The following is a 19,627-nucleotide window of genomic DNA, read 5'->3' as shown; positions in this document are numbered from 1 at the left end:
ATATGGCTCCTAATCCAAAGAATGCCATGTTGAGACAGACTAGCAGTAACATTTTATTTGGATGTTTGATAGAAAATGAAAAGAAAAAAATGAAAGAAAAAAAATAAAAAAAATATTTTTTTTGTATGTTATTTGGATGTAGAGAAAATAAATAAAAAAATTATAATAGAATAAAATTAATTTATTACTCTTATATATATTATATATAAATTATAATTTATTAATCTATTTAAATTATTTTTTAATAAAAAAATTTTCAAATTATTTTTTAAAATTTTAAATATCATAAACAAAAAGTTATATATTTGTTTTTCAAACAAGTACATATAATAAAACATCAATTAAAAGAAAAAATTAAAGTGAGTTAGGAATTTTATTTTTGTTATTGAAAAGGTAAATATGAAATTTTAACATTGTTTATCCATCTCTTTTTAATTTTCATGGCAGCAATGAAAAGAAAAAAATTATATAAACCTCACACCTACTTTTAAGAAAAATAGATTTTTTTTATTCATTTTCTCTCCTTTTATTTCCTTCTTTTCAAAATCTACAGTTCTAAACACTGTGTAAAATGTGACATAGAATATCTGAATATATATATATATTCAAAAAAAGTTAAAGATCAGATTTTGATATAAATTTTTGTAATTATTATTAAAAAATATATTTTTATCTTTAAAATTTGATAATTTTATGTCAAGTGATTTTTTAAATTTTTCTTATGATCGATGACTTTTTTTTAAAAAAATATAAAAAGAAAAGTCATCTAGAGATTAGATTTTATTCTGAATTTTTTATACAAGTTCTAAATATTTATTTAAATATTACCATAAAATTCAAATCAAATAATAGATAAGTCATTTGTTAAATATAAATTTTTTGTCGTTTATTAAAACTATCATATTTATTCGATATTTTTAACACATTGTTAACTCATTTAATAACTGTTTTGTCCATAATTTATTTCAAGAACTTTTTTTTGTCAACGGGCTATTTCTTCCAAACACCAAATTGGTAGTTAACTATATAAAAGTGTATTTTATGAGGATAAAATTTTTATATGAAAATATGAGAATGTAACTCTAATTATTGAATTAATTTAAACAGTTAAAATTAGATATACCTAATAAAAAAGAAAAAATTAAGTGGTGACAAAATTTATAACAGGGTCGAATAGTATTTTATGATTCTCAACATAATTTATACTTTTCTTACTTGTTTGATATTAGTTCAAACTTTGTGAAAATTTTCTACTCTTTTATTATTATGCAATACATAAACAATATTTGTGGGAACGTTTGTCCATTAGATACAGTCTGCTGTTTCAAAAAATTTATAATAACTAATTATTTTTGTTTATAATATAAAAAAATCTATTACAAAAAAGTAAATGGTTGAAAATGTTTTTAAAGTATAGCTATTAAATATAATCCAATAGGTATAAATAATTTTGAGTGTAAGAACTAATAAGTGGAGGGAATGGCGATAGCATTGACCAATGACAATTCTCCGAGATACAATAGGAACCCTACCTGTTTTTATTTTCTATTATTTTTTTTAATGAGAATTGTATGGGGCATGGAAAGGGAAGTTAGAGAGCCTTCAAGACAAACCTCTCTGGCTGGCTGGCTGCCTATCCATATTCATGTGCATTCATTAATTAATATAGATGAAATAAAAAGCAAAGCAAACCCGCCAAAATGGGAAGAAGAAAAAGACATGATTCATGGGGTTTATGAGATAAGAGTTCCATTCTCCTTCTTTCTATATATATATATATATAAAATAATTTCATATATGTATCTAATTATGTAATATTATATGGTCAAAATAATTATTTACTCTCATATTAACTACATAAATAAATAATCATAAAAAACATAAATATAATTATATAATTATATAAAACAAAATTAAACTTTTATATATATATATATATATATATATATCAAGAATAATTTAACACTCTATAACTATTTTATTATTAGTAATTTATATTGATTTTGGATCAAATTCATTATGTAACTCTACTATGACTGGAGATGAAAATAAATCAGATGATTTACTTTTAACATATATATTAGGTTTATAATATAGTTAATTTTTAAAGCATTTAAAATAGATAAGAGTATTTATATAATAAAGCATAATAAATTTAAAATTTAATAATTTTTAATTATGAAAAAACATTTATATATTTATTTATATTTTAATAAACTACAAATCTGACAAGACTAAATAGATTTCACAGACTAATTAGACTAATTTTTAATGTTGAATTGAATTTATTAGTAAATTTAAATTTTTAAACTATCTTAATTCTGGACCTATTATTCTATGATAAATCAGACTTTAATTTGTAAGTCTCTGACAAATTATCTGACTTATTTTTACTCTTAACGATGACCATAAGTGAATTTAATATGATTATTTGATTTATGCATGTTCGACAACTATTTCTTAAAAGAAAAAAGATTTGGAGTTAATTTTTTCCAGCAGATAATCAATTAATATTTTTTTTTTACTGCTATTAATACTAGCAACTCAACCTCCTCCCTCAAATTAGAAGAATATACTAACGTAGTACAAATACTATGGTGAAGAGATCTGATGTTTGGTTTAGGGATTGCAAATATGTATGAGGTTGATTGACTTTCACAAAACAAATTGATAAACACGCTGTTTAGGATTTGTATCTACAAATGCGATGGTCAGGAAATGGATTTTTTTTACTACTAACACTTGAGAGAATAAAGTGTGATTTTTTATCTTTAATTTTATAAATGGGACTAAAATTAAATAGGAGAGAAAAAATAATAAAGGATAAAATCTTTTACTGGACACTATCTAATTTTTTTTCCACTGAAAATGATCCACTCCCGCAATGATCATTGTCATTGGTAGAACTACAAAAGAGAAGACATTAGCTATAGTGACAGGGCAAACTGCAACAACTTCTTATAGCACACCGTTTTTTTGCTTCTTATAGTGGCGACATTTTTATACCAATAAAATTGTGGCTACTGTATTTTTCAGTTAATTTATGTGACAATTATATCTATTTGTCATTATTATCGTAATGGCAGATATATGATTTTTGTGACTATCAAAAAATATTTTACGGGTAATTGTTATTATTGTTGAAAATCTTTTTAATTACAAAACATAAAATAACAAATGTCTAATATAGATAAATGTATTAGCGTTTATTTTTCCGTTAAAGAAAACAAAAATTGGAACTTATTTTAAAGCGACGGAGGAGAAACCGATGGTAGAAAGAAAGAATGAACAAGAGAACAAAGAAACCGCTTCTAGGTCACCTTAGTGAGAGTCGTAGGAAATCACTCCTGAGTATACATGTTTTTCTTCGGCGCAAACCTAACAATCCACAAACAAAATCAACCTAAATCCACTATACATGAATCAATTAGCATGAACTTTTATCAATAAAATTATTCATAATCATTGAAACTTAAAAATACAAGCTAGCCAACCAAATCAACCTAAATCCACTAAATAGAAATCAGGAACTTTCAGCAACAACCATAATTTTTGAAATAGAAAATACTAAACAGGAAACCAAATCAACCTAAATTCACTAGACAGGAATAAACTATCAGGAACTTTCAGCAACAAAGTTAACCATAATCATTGAAACTTCAAAACACTAACCAGTATTCATTCCTAAATCCGTTAAACTAGAATCAATTTTCAGGTACTTTCAGTGATAACCATAAAAAAGAAATATATGAGACTTAACTTGATACTTACCCTGTGTCGCCATCAGGCAAAATCTTCAACTGTACGATGGGAGGTGGTGGTGGGGCATCAACTACTGCCTCATTGTCGTGGCTGGAGTTCGGGGCCGTGGCATCCATCGCTGGAGGTGGTGTCGACGTGAATGTGAGCTGCTAAGCGATAGGAGACGGCGACGTCGCCGTAGACAGAGGCACGTAGTTGGGATTAGGAACTATGATGAGTGGCTAGCCTGCTAAACCCCCAACTTGTGGCGTCATCGGAGTGGTCGGAGTAGTGGGAGAGGAGCCAGAAGTCCTGGGATTACCGGAAGAAACTCTCCCTCTACTTCAACCACGGCTACGACCATAATCAGCAGCCTAATCCGCAGCACCTCTACCTGTCGACATGTCTATAAATATCAAATTATCAAACAATGTCAGCAATAATTTCTCAGGAAAACAGTCATCAACGTAGCAATTAACACAATTAGATAATTTCAAACACTTCAACGATTCAAAACCTAATGTGTATTGAATCTAATCTAACTTAATAAACCTAAATCCACTAAGATTAGAAAACTAAACTAAACTAACTTTAAAACCAATTGAAAATTAAAATTGAAATTCTAATCAAACCTAAACTAAATTAAACCTCAAACATTTAAAATTTAAAAACATCGGTCAATAAAAAAAATAAATCAAATTCCATCAATACAAATAGTCAAAATAAGAGGAGAACAAGCAATTATTTCAAGGGATTGACCAACATTTTCAAGAAAAAGCGATATTTATAAATATTTGGCATCCAAAATAGTAAATGACATAACTTAGCATTAACAAGTAATATTTGCAACACCAATTCACAAAATTCAACATCAATGATACAAAAAAAAGCTAGCACGTTGATAATAAATTTATTAGACAGTAGTCTAATTAATTCAAAATAGTAAAACAACAAAACAACAATTAACACAGTAAATGAGCACAATCAACAATTAACCAAATAAACTCAACAGTAATTTTTTCATTAATTTAATCATCAAACTCGGAATAGTTCCAGACACTTTCAGCAACAATTCAAAACCTATAAATCTAAACTAAACTATCATAATCACTTAAATCTACTAAAATAGAAAATTAAACTAACTAAACTAATTAAACCAGTCTAATAAACTAAAACTAACTAACAGGATTTGAAAAAAAAATATAATTCAAACAAAGAACTTTGAATGCAGGGTGCAGAAAGCTTCAAAGAAGGAGGGAGAAAAGCGACAGCACCGAGTTGTTGTCAGCGCTAGAGGGGGCGGTCGTGAGCCACCAGAGCAGGGAGCTAGAGGCTATGGGCTGATAAAGGCAAAAAGAGAAGGAGGAAAGGACCGTGGTGATGCCTGAGAGGGAGGAAAAGAAGGAGAAGAAAGAGGCGTTGGCAGTGGAGGTTGACAGCGACGGAGAAGGTGTGGCAATAGTGGTGGTCTCGATGGCAGCGGTTGGAACGAGAGAGAGAGAGAGAGAGAGAGAGAGAGAGAGAGAGAGAGAGAGAGAGAGAGAGAGAGAGAGAGAGAGAGTTGGTGGTGAGGGAGAAGGAGTTCGTGATTTGAATTTATCCCACTTTTACAATCGGATTTACCATAAAAAAATTCTGATGGTAAACCATTGCGAGTCACCAAAATGTGTCGTTTCACTAAATTCAGTTACCGTTGGATTAATCTGACGTTACACCTGATGGTAAAGGACACGCCAATTTAATTTATTTTTCCTTAAAAATTACTGGCGGATTTATCGTCGAAAAATAGAATCCGCTGGTAATTAAAAAGCCTTATGAATTCAACGTGGTTATTGCCAGTAAATCCGACGGTACTCAGCATTTTTCTTGTAGTGATAAGACGAGCAGAGATGGATCATGGATTAATATCTTTAATTCTAAAGAATTTTTTTTATAGATGTGTGCAGATAACTCTAACTATGTAGAATTATTTTTTTTAAAGTAGATATATGCTAATGATTTTAATTATGAAGAATTATTCTTATTAAAATTTGTCTATGATTGTACAATATTATTCTTTTGGTCATTGTTACTCTTTTGCTATTTTATTATATGTTTACAAAAATTTTATATGATTTTTTTTATCGTATGTAATAAAAAAGAAATACTACTAATTTTTAATGTTAATATTGTGTTTTTTTATAAAGTCGGTCTAATGACACTTGTCCTTAAATATAATTCAAGAAATTAACGATGCAACTTATAAGTAGTTTATAAAATTATTTATTTGTATTTGTTTGAGAAACTGTTCTACAAAATATTGTGTATTTGTATTGTTAATAAAGATAATAGGTTTAATTATTCTTTTGTTTTCTATAGTTTTATTAAATTTTTAATTAGGTTCTTATATTTGTTTTTAATTGAGTCCCATACTACTTTTAATTTTGTAATTATGTTCTTTTTATTATGTTAAAAATGTAAAAATTAACATAATACTTTTACCTAAATATATATGGTCAAGGATTTAATTAAGTTTTTTATTATAAATACCTTCAATTTGTAAATAAATATTCAGTTAACTCTAATATTTTTTACACTAAAAAAGACTTAATTACAAAATTAAAGCAGTATAGAACCCAATTGAAAAAAAAATATAAAAACTTAATTAAAAATTTGGTAAAACTATAAATACCAATAGAGTAGTTAAACCAAGATAATATATTAAAATATTAAAAGTTAAATTAAATAAATTTTTTTTGAGAAGATGACCTAAATACATTAATAAATTATAATATATATATATATAATATAGATAAGTATATTAATGTAATTTTATGTTTTTATAATTTTTTTTTCTTATTTTTTTTATTCAAACAAAAAAAAATTATTTTTTTCATATATTTTCTCTTAATTCAAACAACATACAAAAAAAAATCTACTTTTTTTGTTTTATTTTTTTCAATTTCTTTCCTATATCCATAGGAAGTGCAAATGAGTTATATAATGGACCCAGTCTGAATTTATTTTGTTTAGGAAATGCAACCTTGATAGGTCACATGGAGTGGGTTAAGATGTGATTTTTGTAATTTAGAACTTCATTGGGATAAATTCATCTTGAAATGTAAGTATCATATCGAGATCGATATTTTGCATCATGGTCTCTTTGTTTCATTATGTTCGAAATGAGCCTGACATGTTAGGTTTATGTACGAATAATGTTAAGTTTGTTAAAAAGAAAATATACTTTTTATATTTTAGTGTGTTTGATGAAATTTTAATACTCAAAATAAAAATACTAAAAAAATTAAAAAATATCTTTTTTATTTTTAAAAAATATTTTATCATCATAACTAAACAAAAAATATTATATTATTGAACCTAAACATAATTAATAAATAAAAATATATTTTTATACGAAATATTCAAATAACAAATTATTTTTATTTTTTTAAATATTTTTTTTAAATACTAATAAAATATTTTTTAAAAAATTTACCCAAATAAATTCTAAATCCATAAAATCGAATAAATATGCTTAAAAAGAAACTAGAACCATTTGTCGAAAAGAAAACAAAAACTTTGTATTTTTTTTTTTTTAATGGAAACTTTGCTCTACTTATTTTAGGTATTAGTTGAAAGATCATATGAAAGTAAAAGTAGGAATGTAGGATCATGACCGTGATATTGGGTGATTGCTGTTGCTGATGATCATTCTCGTGTTTCAATAATATCTACCTATTTATCAATCATCATAGCTCCGGTGATTATGGCGGTATGAAAAGTTGCAAAATCGGAACAATCATTAACGCGAAAAGCAAAGATTATTTATTTTCTAGTCTGAAATTGAATCCGTGATCAGTTTACATTTATTTTCTTGATACAGGATCCGATCCATTATTTATGAGCAATGATGATGGTAACAATGCCTGAAATTATGTTGGATATTTTTTAAAAGTAAAATGATTCTTAAATGAAATAGAACAATCATGTGGCTATTTATCAACTAAAAGGAACAAAATTAAACATTTTGTTAGACAATTTTGGCTAATATGTATCGTTATTTGTTACATAGTATTCAGCAATTTAGTAGAATCTAGCATTTAGATAATTAATCTTGAAAATCACATCACATGTGAAGATACTATTTCTTCACATATCTACTATATTCTCAACCTCGTTGAATTATTTGAGTTAACCATGGGTGTTATCCAAAAGAGACAATAAAATGATCAATTAATATGTGCTTTTTAAGGTACGTATTAAGATTATCATTAACGAAAGTTTTTAAATTTTTTATTAATAAATTTATAATAAATGTACTAAATATTTAAAAATGTGTTTATTTTTTATAAAAAAAATTCAATTATTAACCTTATTAGCATATGTTTTTGTGACATATACTAGCTGCTAGAGTCATACACGTATTGCCCATTTACTGAAATGGATGTACAAGGCAAGTAGGCAACGAACCCGAAAAGGCTAAAGCGATAATTTCAAGGTGGTCCAAAGTAACTATAAACATGTTTTTTTATATTCTCTTTAATTCTCGATGAATTTTGTTCATTAAAACACTTTACAGTCCTTTTTTTTTTCTTTTTGTGACAGTGAAAGAAAGCAAATGACCAAATGTTTATCCGTTTCAAATACAGCAGGGAATAGAACGCTCTTTAAAAAATAATTTATTATTAAAAATATATAATTTATTTATATTTTTAAAAAGATAATTAACACCTAATACACAGGTTATACACTTTTAAATCTCAACAGATATATAAATGTAAAAGATAAAGTTTAAATTAATTTAAATAATAAAAATTCCAATACTTCTTACCTGACACTTTTTTTTAGAGGTTGGAAAATGTTTACATGTTTTTTTTCAATAAATCTTTGTTAGATTTAATAACTCGCTTGTGTAATTCTAAGAAAAATATGGGAAATTAACTTTGCTTTAATTTTAAAAATTTTCAGGTTTTTAAAAAATTTAAAGATAATACATTTGATCTCTAAACTTGCACACAATCCTCAATTTAGTTCATAAATTTTTAATTATTTTTATTTAATCTCTATAACAATTTTTGACAAACAGAATGTTAATGTCAATAGTCAAAAGCCACTTTAGATTCATTATTTTAGTTTAGTCACGTTTGCAAAATTTAGTAAAACTAAACAAAGTCAATTGATATTTTAAGAATTAAATTGAGTCTTATATACAAGTTTAATGACGAAATTAAATATTAACTTAAACATTTATGATTCATAGTTTAAAGTTAACTTTATGATTCAATATCTAAAATTTAATATAAATAAAATAATTTAAAAAAAATTAATCAGTAACAAATGAAAGAAATTGACTCCTGATATTACTCTAATTTAGTCTTCAAATCACCATTCTTGACTTTTCTTTCCCCAGGGGTTGAATCCAAGGCCGCCCCGTGATGGCTAGATCACCGGATATATCCATTCAAAACCTTGATCTTACTTGCCTAGTGAACCAGTTGTATATGACAGGTACACTTAGTTTTGTTTTTTCTCTCTGTTATTAATTTATAATATCAATTTTATTTACCACTACTCTATAGTTATTAAGGCTTTAAACAGCTTTTGGTATAAAGAATAAAGTTCTAACATTTCCACGTATTTAATAAACTCAAAAGTTTGAAAACTTATTATTATCAAATGTTAACATAATATGCATTATTTATTAAGAAAATATAGTCATAAATTTTAGCGTCATAAACCTACAACTAACATGGCCATAGTATCGAAGTGGGTAAGAGAGATGGTGTAATACACTAATGCCAACTACGCATTTGAATGACGGAGGAATGGAGATTGGAGGCTTTACATAAGGGTCAAAGCTGTCAATATACATCTTTCTAGCCTTTTTTATTTTTTTGAAAAATATAAATAGACAATAAAAATACTAAATAATGTGAATAGGTGTGTAAATGGTTATTCTAATATTAAGATTTATGTAGGTAATTTAAAAGTGTAATATATTTTGATTTGATTGGTGGTTATTGATGTTGTTAAAAAAATTATTAGCTAGCATAACCTTTTTTTATATATATAATATAATATATCTCGCTCCTGTTATTTATTGATTAGTCTATAAACGAATATCATAGTGTGATAAGTTGTTGGGATATAAAACCCCTCATTGTTCTTCTCCATTCGCCCCTACCCCATCCTCCCCCTCATTCTCATTTTCTCTAGAAATTATAAAGCTGTGTTGGGGAAGGAGGAGGAGGAGGGAAAATAACCAAAAAAATAAAATAAAATAAAAATAGAAGAATAAAAGGAAAGAAAGACAGGGGAGGGGTGTGTTTCATATTTTGATGGTCCAAGATTGAATCTTGTATGCTACCAACGCAACAACGTTAACACCACCACCATCCACACTAACGTCACAACAATATGGCTGTCACCACTGAAAAGAAGCACTGGTGGCTCACCAACCGAAGGGTAGGAAAAAGGAAGAATTTCTTAATATTAATTAAAAAATAAGATAAAAAAAATATATTAGTCACTTATCATTTTTTTTTTCTTATTTGCAGATTGTTGAGAAATACATAAAGGACGCTCGTAGCCTCATTGCAACGCAAGAGGAGAGCGAGATCATTTCCGCTCTGAGTTTGTTGGACGCCGCTCTAGCCTTATCTCCAAGACTAGAGCAAGCGCTGGAACTCAGAGCGAGGTGTCTACTTTTCTTACGGAGGTTCAAAGACGTAGCAGATATGCTTCAGGATTACATCCCAAGCCTCAGAATTTCCGACGAAGATTCTTCTTCTTCTGATAGCGGTTTCTCTTCGCAGAGTCTTTCAAGAGAAGGCGTGAAGCTTCTTTCTTCTTCGTCCTTTTCTTCTTCATCTGATTCTTCTTCTTGTTCTTTTTCTCCTTCACCTGGTAGAGATCAGAGCTTCACGTGCTTCTCTGTTTCGCACTTGAAGAAGAAGCTCATGGCTGCGATCTGTAAGAGTTGCGAGAAGGAAGGGCATTGGAGGTAAGATAAAAATAAAAAAATTAGCTAATATATATTTTAAAAACACGTCATAAAATTATCAAAATTTAAAATTTTTTAATAAAAATAATATATCTAAAACAATTTTTTTTATTTGTAATAGTTTTTTTAATTTATAATATTAATATGTAATTTTAGAACTCAAAATAAATAAATTAAAAAAAATCTTGACGAAAAGAAAAGGAAATTTAAGTATCATTATTGCTTTTCATTGGTTTGGAATCTATCAGTTCTATTCTGAATTTTTATTCATTAATTTTTTTATTTTAGTTTTAGAAAAAAGAAAAATTACTTTTACTCCTCATCTTTCATGCAGCATATATTTTTTAGATCTTAATGATTTAAAATAATTTTTATGAGTTATTTTATTTTTTATTAATTTTCGAAAGAATTAATTCATGTTAAAAATTAATTCAATTCCTATTTTTTATTTATTAATATCTATTAGGATAAAAAAATCAAAATTATTTACACACACATACATATATATATATATATATATATATATATGTTAAGAGACGATTCTCTTTACTCTCCGTTGAGTGTTGACATTATTAGATAGAGTGAAATAAATAAATAAATATCACACCTCTTATTTTATAGATAAGCTTTCCGTGACTTTAATTTTATATTACTAAGCCAACTAAACTAACTTTTTTTTATATAATAAATCTATTTTTTAATTAATTAATTAAAGTTAGCTTCACTCCTAGCAGAACCGTTATATTATACATGGGGATCGAGTAAATGCTCGTGCCAGCTGTAACAAAATGCTTCCGAACTTTTGATACTGTTCGATAAAATAATCCAATTTAATTAGATTTTCCATAAAAAGTACAACTATACCATTTTTTAATTGGCTCAAACCCAAATCTAAATCTAAATCTAAACTTATGATATAAACATGGCAGGAGTTACTTTTGTCACATGAGGAAATTATTTTTTTTTTCAAAGGAGGAAATTATATATATAATTGCCTAAAAGGATTCCACAAAATAGCTTATTTCATAAGTTTATAGTTTGACTTTTTATTATTCTCTATAGATTTCTATAAAAAAAAATAGACTTTATATTTAAAAATAATTGGATCATCAACTTTAAACAATAGGATTTTACTGTCTTGTATCTTTAAAGAACATTTCAAAGTACTATAGAAAAAAATATTTTACAAAAATTATTAAAAAAATTTTAACTTTTTTATTAGAGTTTAGCTAATATATGTATATGATAAGTATATTACTAGTAAAAAATTTTAAATATTTTTATTTAATAAATACAAAATAAATATATTAAAACTTAAATTTTTATATTTTTAACAAAAAAAATTATTTTATAATTTTAACATTTTTTTATTATTATACCCTTAGAATATCTCCTTCAAACATAAAATAATTAAATCCTAAATAACAATAATAACAAATTCTTATCATCACAATGAACTAAAATAATTGTCTTGAATTTTAGTAGTGAAAATATTCTTTCTTAACTTTTAACTAAGTTTGTAAAGAAAAAAAAATATCAACATAAACATCTAATCTTCTCTCATTTCTATAAACTTTTATGTATTAGAGACTAAATTAATTTAAATTTACAGATACTTAGTACTTGGCAAAGCATGCTACCACTTAGGCCTAATGGAAGATGCAATGATTCTCCTCCAAACCGGCAAGCGCCTAGCTACGGCCGCCTTCCGCCGCGAAAGCATCTGCTGGTCTGACGACAGCTTCTCCCTCTCCCTCTCCACCGCCGCCGCAGCACCACCGTCCACCCCTCTTACCGAATCGGAGTCCATAACCCAGCTCCTGTCCCACATCAAGCTCCTCCTCCGTCGTCGGGCCGCAGCACTGGCCGCCCTTGACGCCGGGGTCCACACGGAGGCCATCCGCCACTTCTCGAAGATCATCGAGTCTCGGCGCGGTGTGACGCCACAGGGCTTCCTCTCGCAGTGCTACGCGCATCGTGCCTCCGCCCAGCGGCACGCATGGCGAATAGCGGACGCAATCGCGGACTGTAACCGCGCGCTGGCGCTGGAAGCGACGAGCATCGAAGCACTCCACACACGCGCGTCGGTGCTTGAAATGATTAAGTGCCTTCCTGATTCTCTGCATGACCTTGAACACCTAAAGCTTCTCTACAACTCCATTCTTCGTGACCGCAAGCTCCCTGGACCCGCCTGGAAGCACCACAATGTTAGGTACTCCCGTCAACCCACAACTGTCTCGTTTTCTTTTCTATTTTTTTTTTTTTTTAGTTTTCAGGATTTTATAAAAAAAATTATAAAATAGTAAAATTGTGTTCTCTATTGGACTTTTTTAAAAGTTGAGGATAAAAACTAAGAAGATAATCGGATACTTTAAAGTTTGTTTAGTTTCTATTGTTATTTTTATATTTAAGAATGTTTTCATAATTGTGTAAAAAGAAAAATGAAAATAAAGAATAAAAATAGATTTTTTTATTCTTTATTTTTTATATAAAATTTTGGAAATAAAATCAGTGTGAATGAAAACATAAAATATTTCCTTAAATCAAAGAAATTATTCATTTTTAAAATAAAAAAGATTTTACAAATAATAAAGCACCCGCTTTCTGTATTTTATTAATAAGATAATGATATTGTCACTCTTATTTTTTATACTATTATTTCATACATATCTTTTATTTTATATTTACATAAATTTAAAAAAAATGACATTATTAATATAAGAATAATAATATTCATTTCATGCGATAATAAAAGTATAAGAGTGAAAGTTACTTATAATTTTTGTTAAAAGTTTTAGATTATAATTAATTAATATATATTAAAGTTTCTGAAGAGACTAATATAATATAGGAATAGCAACGGGACAAAAGCGGGATATATCTTTCTGTTTTTCGTCTCCATCTCTAGATTTATTTCTTGTTTTTGTTTTAATTTTTTGTCGTGGAAGAGTATTATTTTCTATCTTTATTTTTTGGGATTTGGCTCCTCTGAAGTTGTTTATGTACTTTAGAGAAAAAAATAACGTAATCTAAGCCATTGATAACATAAACGATTTTGATCATCTTAAATAAATAAATAATAAATAAATACATTAAAATAATCTTAAAAATCGTGCAACCAAATTGTGTAAGTAGCAGTTTCTAAAACTGCGTGATTTTAATCTTTCATTTTTTTGAATCCTGAATAATTTTTTGAAAAAATTAATAAAAAAATAAAATTAATTAATTTAAATTGAGTCAAAAATATTTTTTTATTTTTTATTTTAATATAAAAAAATACTCATGTAAATGTACTAAATTTTTTTTAGATAAATGTACTCAAATTTTTTTGTAATCCATTGTTTTGTTTATATTTTTTATTATTTGTCTATTCTGATGATAATATATTTTTTTTAACCAGTCATACATTTAAATTTAAACTACAACATTAGACATAAAACAAGCATCATAAACATATAAAAACACATAAAAATATAAATAAATTAATTTAATGTATATCAATATAAATTTAGTAGAGATCTATTAAACCAACATCACATCATTAGTTATTCTAAACACTCTTTAGTTTGTTCTCAATTAGATTCTTATTTTAAGTATAAACAAAAAAAATTGAGTACATTTATCTAAAAAAAATTAGTACATTTATATGAGTATTTTTTTATATTAAAATAAAAAATAAAAAAATATTTTTGACCCAATTTAAATTAATGAATTTTATTTTTTTATTAAATTTTTTAAAAAATTATTCAGGATTCAAAAAAGATGAAAGATTAAAATCACGCAGTTTTGGAAACTGCTGCTTGCACGATTTGGTTGCACGATTTTCAAAGTTCTTTTAATGTATTTATTTATTATTTATTTATTTAAGATGATCAAAACCGTTTATGTTATCAATGGCTTAGATTGCGTTACTTTTCTCTCTAAAGTAAATAAACAACTTCAGAGGAGCCAAATCCTATTTTTTGTGGACTTCTATTTTCTGCAGAACTCATTCTTCATACTCCTATATTAATCATTTATATAAAAATTTTAATAAAATATTTTTTAAATTTATATAAATATAAAATAATTACAACATATAAAGACACAGTCATGCAGCGGTGAAAAAGTAAAAAGACACCGCGATCAGAGATAATGAGAAAGTGAAAGAGTGACGACACAATAAACACTGAGCAAGAATGGCAAAGAATATAGTTGTGAGGTTATATGAGATTGGATCGGATTTACGAGTTCTAGTCTTTTGGAGTGATTAGAGAGTGGAATGATGCAGTGTTAGTGTTATGGAAAAAAGAAAAGACACTTTTAAAATTAGGGTTAGATTTTTTACAATATATACATATATAGTATTTGGTATGTGAAATGACTAAGAGTTTTATATTAGAAATAAATAATTAAAGGCATTTAAGTAAATTTAATAATTCAGAAATTAGTGAAAGTGGATTGGAAATCTCTGCTCGAGTCTCCATGTCTGCCTCAAGAGAATTTTGGCCTCCATCTCTGTTTCCGCGAAAAAAATTTTCCGTTTTCAATCCCCATTTAAAGCAATTTCCGCGAAAATCTCCACATTTCAAAAGTTTTGTCATCCCTTATAATAACCTCTCTCGTAGTTTGAATCATTTTACCCTTTTCATTGATTATTTACAACTAACTTAAATGCTTTTATTTCAAAAATAATATTTGCACATTAAAATTAATCACTAAAATATACTACTAATATATTTATTATAAATATATGTGTGGTTTAATTTATTTTTAAAATATATTTTTATTTTAACATATATTTTATATTTATAATGGCGGATTTTAGTGTAAACTTTTGATAAATGTTTTATTTTTATACTAAACAGGTACGTAGAGATCCCAGGGAGGCTCTGCACTCTGAGCACCAAGATCAAAGAACTCAAGCAGAGAGTGGCAAATGGCGAAACAGGAAACAATGTTGATTACTACGCTTTGATTGGTTTGAGGCGTGGGTGTTCTCGGTCAGAGCTTCAGAGGGCACATCTTTTGCTCTGTTTGAAGCATAAGCATGAGAAGGCTCTGAGTTTCATTGATCGTTGTGAGCTTGCGGACAAACGAGACATTGAAAATGTTAAGGAAAAGGCCAAAATGTCTGCAACGTTATTGTACAGATTGATTCAGAAGGGTTATGCTGAAATTATGGCGAATATCACAAAAGAGGAAGCTTTGAAAGAACAGAGGAAGAGGACTTTGCATAATGATAATAGTAATGAAGATAGTAATGAGAGTGTGTTGTTTTGTTCATCTGCTTCGACTACAAATCCTTCGTTGCTTCAAGGAATGTTTTGTAGGGACCTATCTATGGTTGGAAACTTGCTTTCTCAAGCTGGGTTTAACCCTTCTATTCCCATGAAGTATGAGGCTTTGAGTTGCTAGCTAGTTCAATCATGGTTCGCACCAAAAGATTAAAGATGAGAAAAATTGCAGAAAGAATATCTGATTTCAATAACTTAACTATCTTGTATAAAAGGGTTGATAAATTTGAAGAGTACCACCGGAAAATTTTGTAACCTTTTGTTTTGTTATTTTATATTTATATAAGATGTTGTATAGAGTATATTTATGAATGAAATTGAAACGTAGTTTAATTATCATTTAATTTGACTTCTACTTTTAAAGATATTTAGGTATAGAATTTTATTTAATCGATTATTTATTATATACTATTAATTTTATAATTAAAATATATCATATGTCATTTTTTTATTGTAATTAAAATTAACTTTTTTTCTAAAATTAAAAAATTCTCTCATTTTCTCTTTTCCTTTTTCTGTATCTCATTCATTCACTCACTTTATCTTTTTTATATATCATTATCAATAATTAATTACAAATTTAATAATCAAATTGTGTAACATAACACTCTCTAATTGTAATTAAAATCAAACTAAAATTAAAATATTAAAATTCAAAGCTATATTACTAATTTGATTAACAACCAAAATATGTTACACGACACTTTTTAATTAAATATGAGATAAAATATTTTCTTCTAAAATTAATAAATTCCTTTTCTCTATCATTTCCACTATATATATATAACTTATAATTTATAATTTATATTTTATATTACTAATTTGACAAATCAAAATATGTTACGAAATATTTTTTATTACAATTAAAATAAAATATTTTCCTCTAAAATTAACAAATTCCATCTCTCCTTCTTCTTTATCTTTCTCTCTCTTTTCTCTCTTATTTTCTATATCTATCTACCTTTCTCTTTCACAAATAAATAAATTTAATAAAATAATATAATTCAAATAAATTCATAATTATAAGAAATACATTAAATTTAAAATTAAATATAACTAAAAAATAATTGTGTAATATTATTACATAAAAAATATATTACTATTATAATTATTATATACATACTATTTTAGTTTTTTTTATTAAGTTTTAAATTTTTATCATTTATTTTTTTATTCTATATATTTTTTTAAATATTTATTATTTATAATTTGAAGAGAAAATCTTGAAAATATAGGATACACATACAGACAATCCATTCATGTTCTAATTCTGAAATTACACGGAATCTGTTGGTTTAGATTGGGATATTTTTCTAGTATCATGGCTATTTAGTTGTCCACTCTAAAAAAATGCACACAACAAAATTCTAAAATCATTTTAGTTTTAAAAAAAGCATTGTTATTATATGTGTAATTTATGCACCACATAGACCTTATGCACATTATTTATATTAGAACTCCTTTGTTTATACTTTTTGAACTTTGAACCTTTATCATCAATTCTTGAATTCTACATACAAACATCTCATATAACATGATTAAGTAAGTATAATTTTAACTAAATAAAAATAAAATGTATATGTAATAAAATCTAAAAATAAAATATATATGTAATAAAATGGCCACAGATTACTATATTTGAAAAAAAAATATTTTTTAAGAAAGTTAAACACTTCAGGTTAAACAAAGAAATAAAGATAGAAAAAAATGGAAAAATAGAAAGTCAGGTTTATATATTAAAATCGACATTAACATACTCATTAGCCTTAACTTCATTCTTATTCTGTTGTATAGTTAATTCATTTGTTTCATTGTCACTAAAATATATGTAATGTATACTGTGAACATTACTTTTATGTTTTATCATTGTTTTGGTGATTTGTATTTTCCTGACAATAATTCTACAATATAATAAAATATATTAGACAATATTTAAATAAATAAGTAAAAAAATTTTAAAAATTTGATAAAACAAAAAATTAAAATTATCTTCACATCATTCAGATCATCGTTAGTGATGATCAGTATGTTAGATGCTTTTATTACATAACTCTAGACACCTTTAAATCGTATGACCACAACGTGTATAATGAAAACACTTACGAAATTTTGTCACTCAGTTATTTTGACGAGGAGATTCTTTTGTCTTCACAACAATATAATTCGATCACTGACCAAACCCGCATTAGAAAGAATCTTGGGGTCAGGATCACGTTTCTTTTTAAACTTTTAGATTAGTCCAAAAATGTCATCTCTAATCTCCATGAAGTCATCTTAGTTCTTTGATGCCAATTCATACAATGTGAAACACAATGTTACTAGAGCACCATATCTAATACCAGCAATATTTTTAGAGTCAGTATCCTCGAATGTCACAACTAGAAAATTGCTTAATACAGATAGATTTACAGACGTATTTGGTCTTTATTACAGACGGATTTTCGGTTACCGACGAATTTTGTCACTCTGTAAAGGCCTCGTCGAAAATTATTTACCGACAGATTTTTTTCGTCGGTAATTTACCGACAAATTTTTATCAGTTACTGACAGATTTTTTCTCGGTAAATTCTCCCCTCCATTTCCCTAGAACGTCAAACTTTCCGATGAATATTTTATCGATAATTAGAGACAGATTTTCTGATAGATTTTTCGTCGGTTATTAGAGACAGATTTTCCGACGAATTTTTCATCAGTAATTAGAGACAGATATTCTGACGGATTTTCCGTCGGTAATTAGAACCTTGAAAAAGTATTCCAAACTCTGAATACAAACAAAAAATCAGTTTGTAAATCCGTTAGTAAAATAAAATAGAATTTTTTATAGATTTTTTCATTACAAAATAAACCTGTTTTCATACAAAATAAATATAAATTTAATAAATACAAATTTTTATCTAATTTGTATTCGAATATTTATAATATTTCAAAAAATAAACAAATTCATCGTATTATCAGACTAAAAGAAAAGTACTATATACATGTAAGTCAATATAATTCAAAACATAAATAAAGTGTATTGATACATCAACTATAATTCTCAGTATATTATTCAACCATACTAAAACTATCGGCTATAGTTTTCAGTGTCATCTTCATCCTCATCATCATCATAGTCCTCATCCGAAGAGATTGAGGATGGCAGCCGTGGCGGTGGTAGTGGAACAGCACTTGTGCACATCATTCCGGCAAAGAATAAGATCCTGAGTAGTAGAATGAATGCATTGTTTGTTAGACCTAGCACTTGTAGAGTTTGTAGTTACTACGACTACTTATCAACCAAATTGGAAACTGAAGAACAAAAAGTACAATAAAGTTCAGGAAAACGATGTGTTATTAGTTTTTACATACAGATTATGGCATGTTTTAGTTTATAGCAACAGAAAATGAAGAATGAAAATTATTTACTTCTTTTGCAAATTGATACGCATCTAGACATTACACACCAACCTGGACTCAATCCTTTGTCACACTCATTCAAGTAGACTTCAAGCTACCATGTTAGAATAACATGTAACTGAGTAAATTTTGTCTGAATACCCATCATTCCTACCAACAAAAATTCATACGTTATAATGACACAAGTGAAGTACCAATATCCACCAAATAAAAGATAAAGATATCTACTGTG

The 19,627-nt window shown here is 26.9% G+C and overlaps 1 protein-coding gene and 1 long non-coding RNA gene across 2 annotated transcripts; one reads left to right on the top strand and one right to left on the bottom strand.

The window, feature by feature from the left end:
• The first annotated feature begins 9,506 nt into the window (after positions 1–9,506).
• LOC112710529 (uncharacterized) lies at positions 9,507–16,343 on the top strand. Its single transcript, XM_025762779.3, has 4 exons — positions 9,507–10,185; positions 10,278–10,723; positions 12,336–12,935; positions 15,571–16,343. The coding sequence occupies exons 1-4, from the start codon at positions 10,138–10,140 to the stop codon at positions 16,118–16,120; spliced, it is 1,644 nt and encodes a 547-aa protein (XP_025618564.1). The 5' UTR covers positions 9,507–10,137; the 3' UTR covers positions 16,121–16,343.
• Positions 16,344–18,926: 2,583 nt separating this feature from the next.
• LOC140174946 (uncharacterized) lies at positions 18,927–19,578 on the bottom strand. The gene is made up of 2 exons (XR_011865098.1): positions 19,447–19,578; positions 18,927–19,199 (listed from the first exon to the last, which is right to left on the bottom strand). It is a non-coding gene; the product is annotated as an uncharacterized lncRNA (long non-coding RNA).
• Between the last annotated feature and the right edge of the window lie 49 nt (positions 19,579–19,627).

This window comes from Arachis hypogaea, chromosome 9 (assembly GCF_003086295.3).
Source record: "Arachis hypogaea cultivar Tifrunner chromosome 9, arahy.Tifrunner.gnm2.J5K5, whole genome shotgun sequence".
In the NCBI taxonomy this organism is placed as follows: Eukaryota; Viridiplantae; Streptophyta; class Magnoliopsida; order Fabales; family Fabaceae; genus Arachis; species Arachis hypogaea.
The sequence above is the reverse complement of the archived record's forward strand: the minus strand, read 5'-3'. Positions and strand labels throughout refer to the sequence as shown.

Coding starts and splice junctions, on each gene's coding strand:
- LOC112710529 (XM_025762779.3), top strand. CDS start 10,138: ATGGCTGTCACCACTGAAAAGAAGCACTGGTGGCTCACCAACCGAAGG. Junction 10,186..10,277: donor GGTGGCTCACCAACCGAAGG/GTAGGAAAAAGG, acceptor TCTTATTTGCAG/ATTGTTGAGAAATACATAAA. Junction 12,936..15,570: donor TGGAAGCACCACAATGTTAG/GTACTCCCGTCA, acceptor TATACTAAACAG/GTACGTAGAGATCCCAGGGA.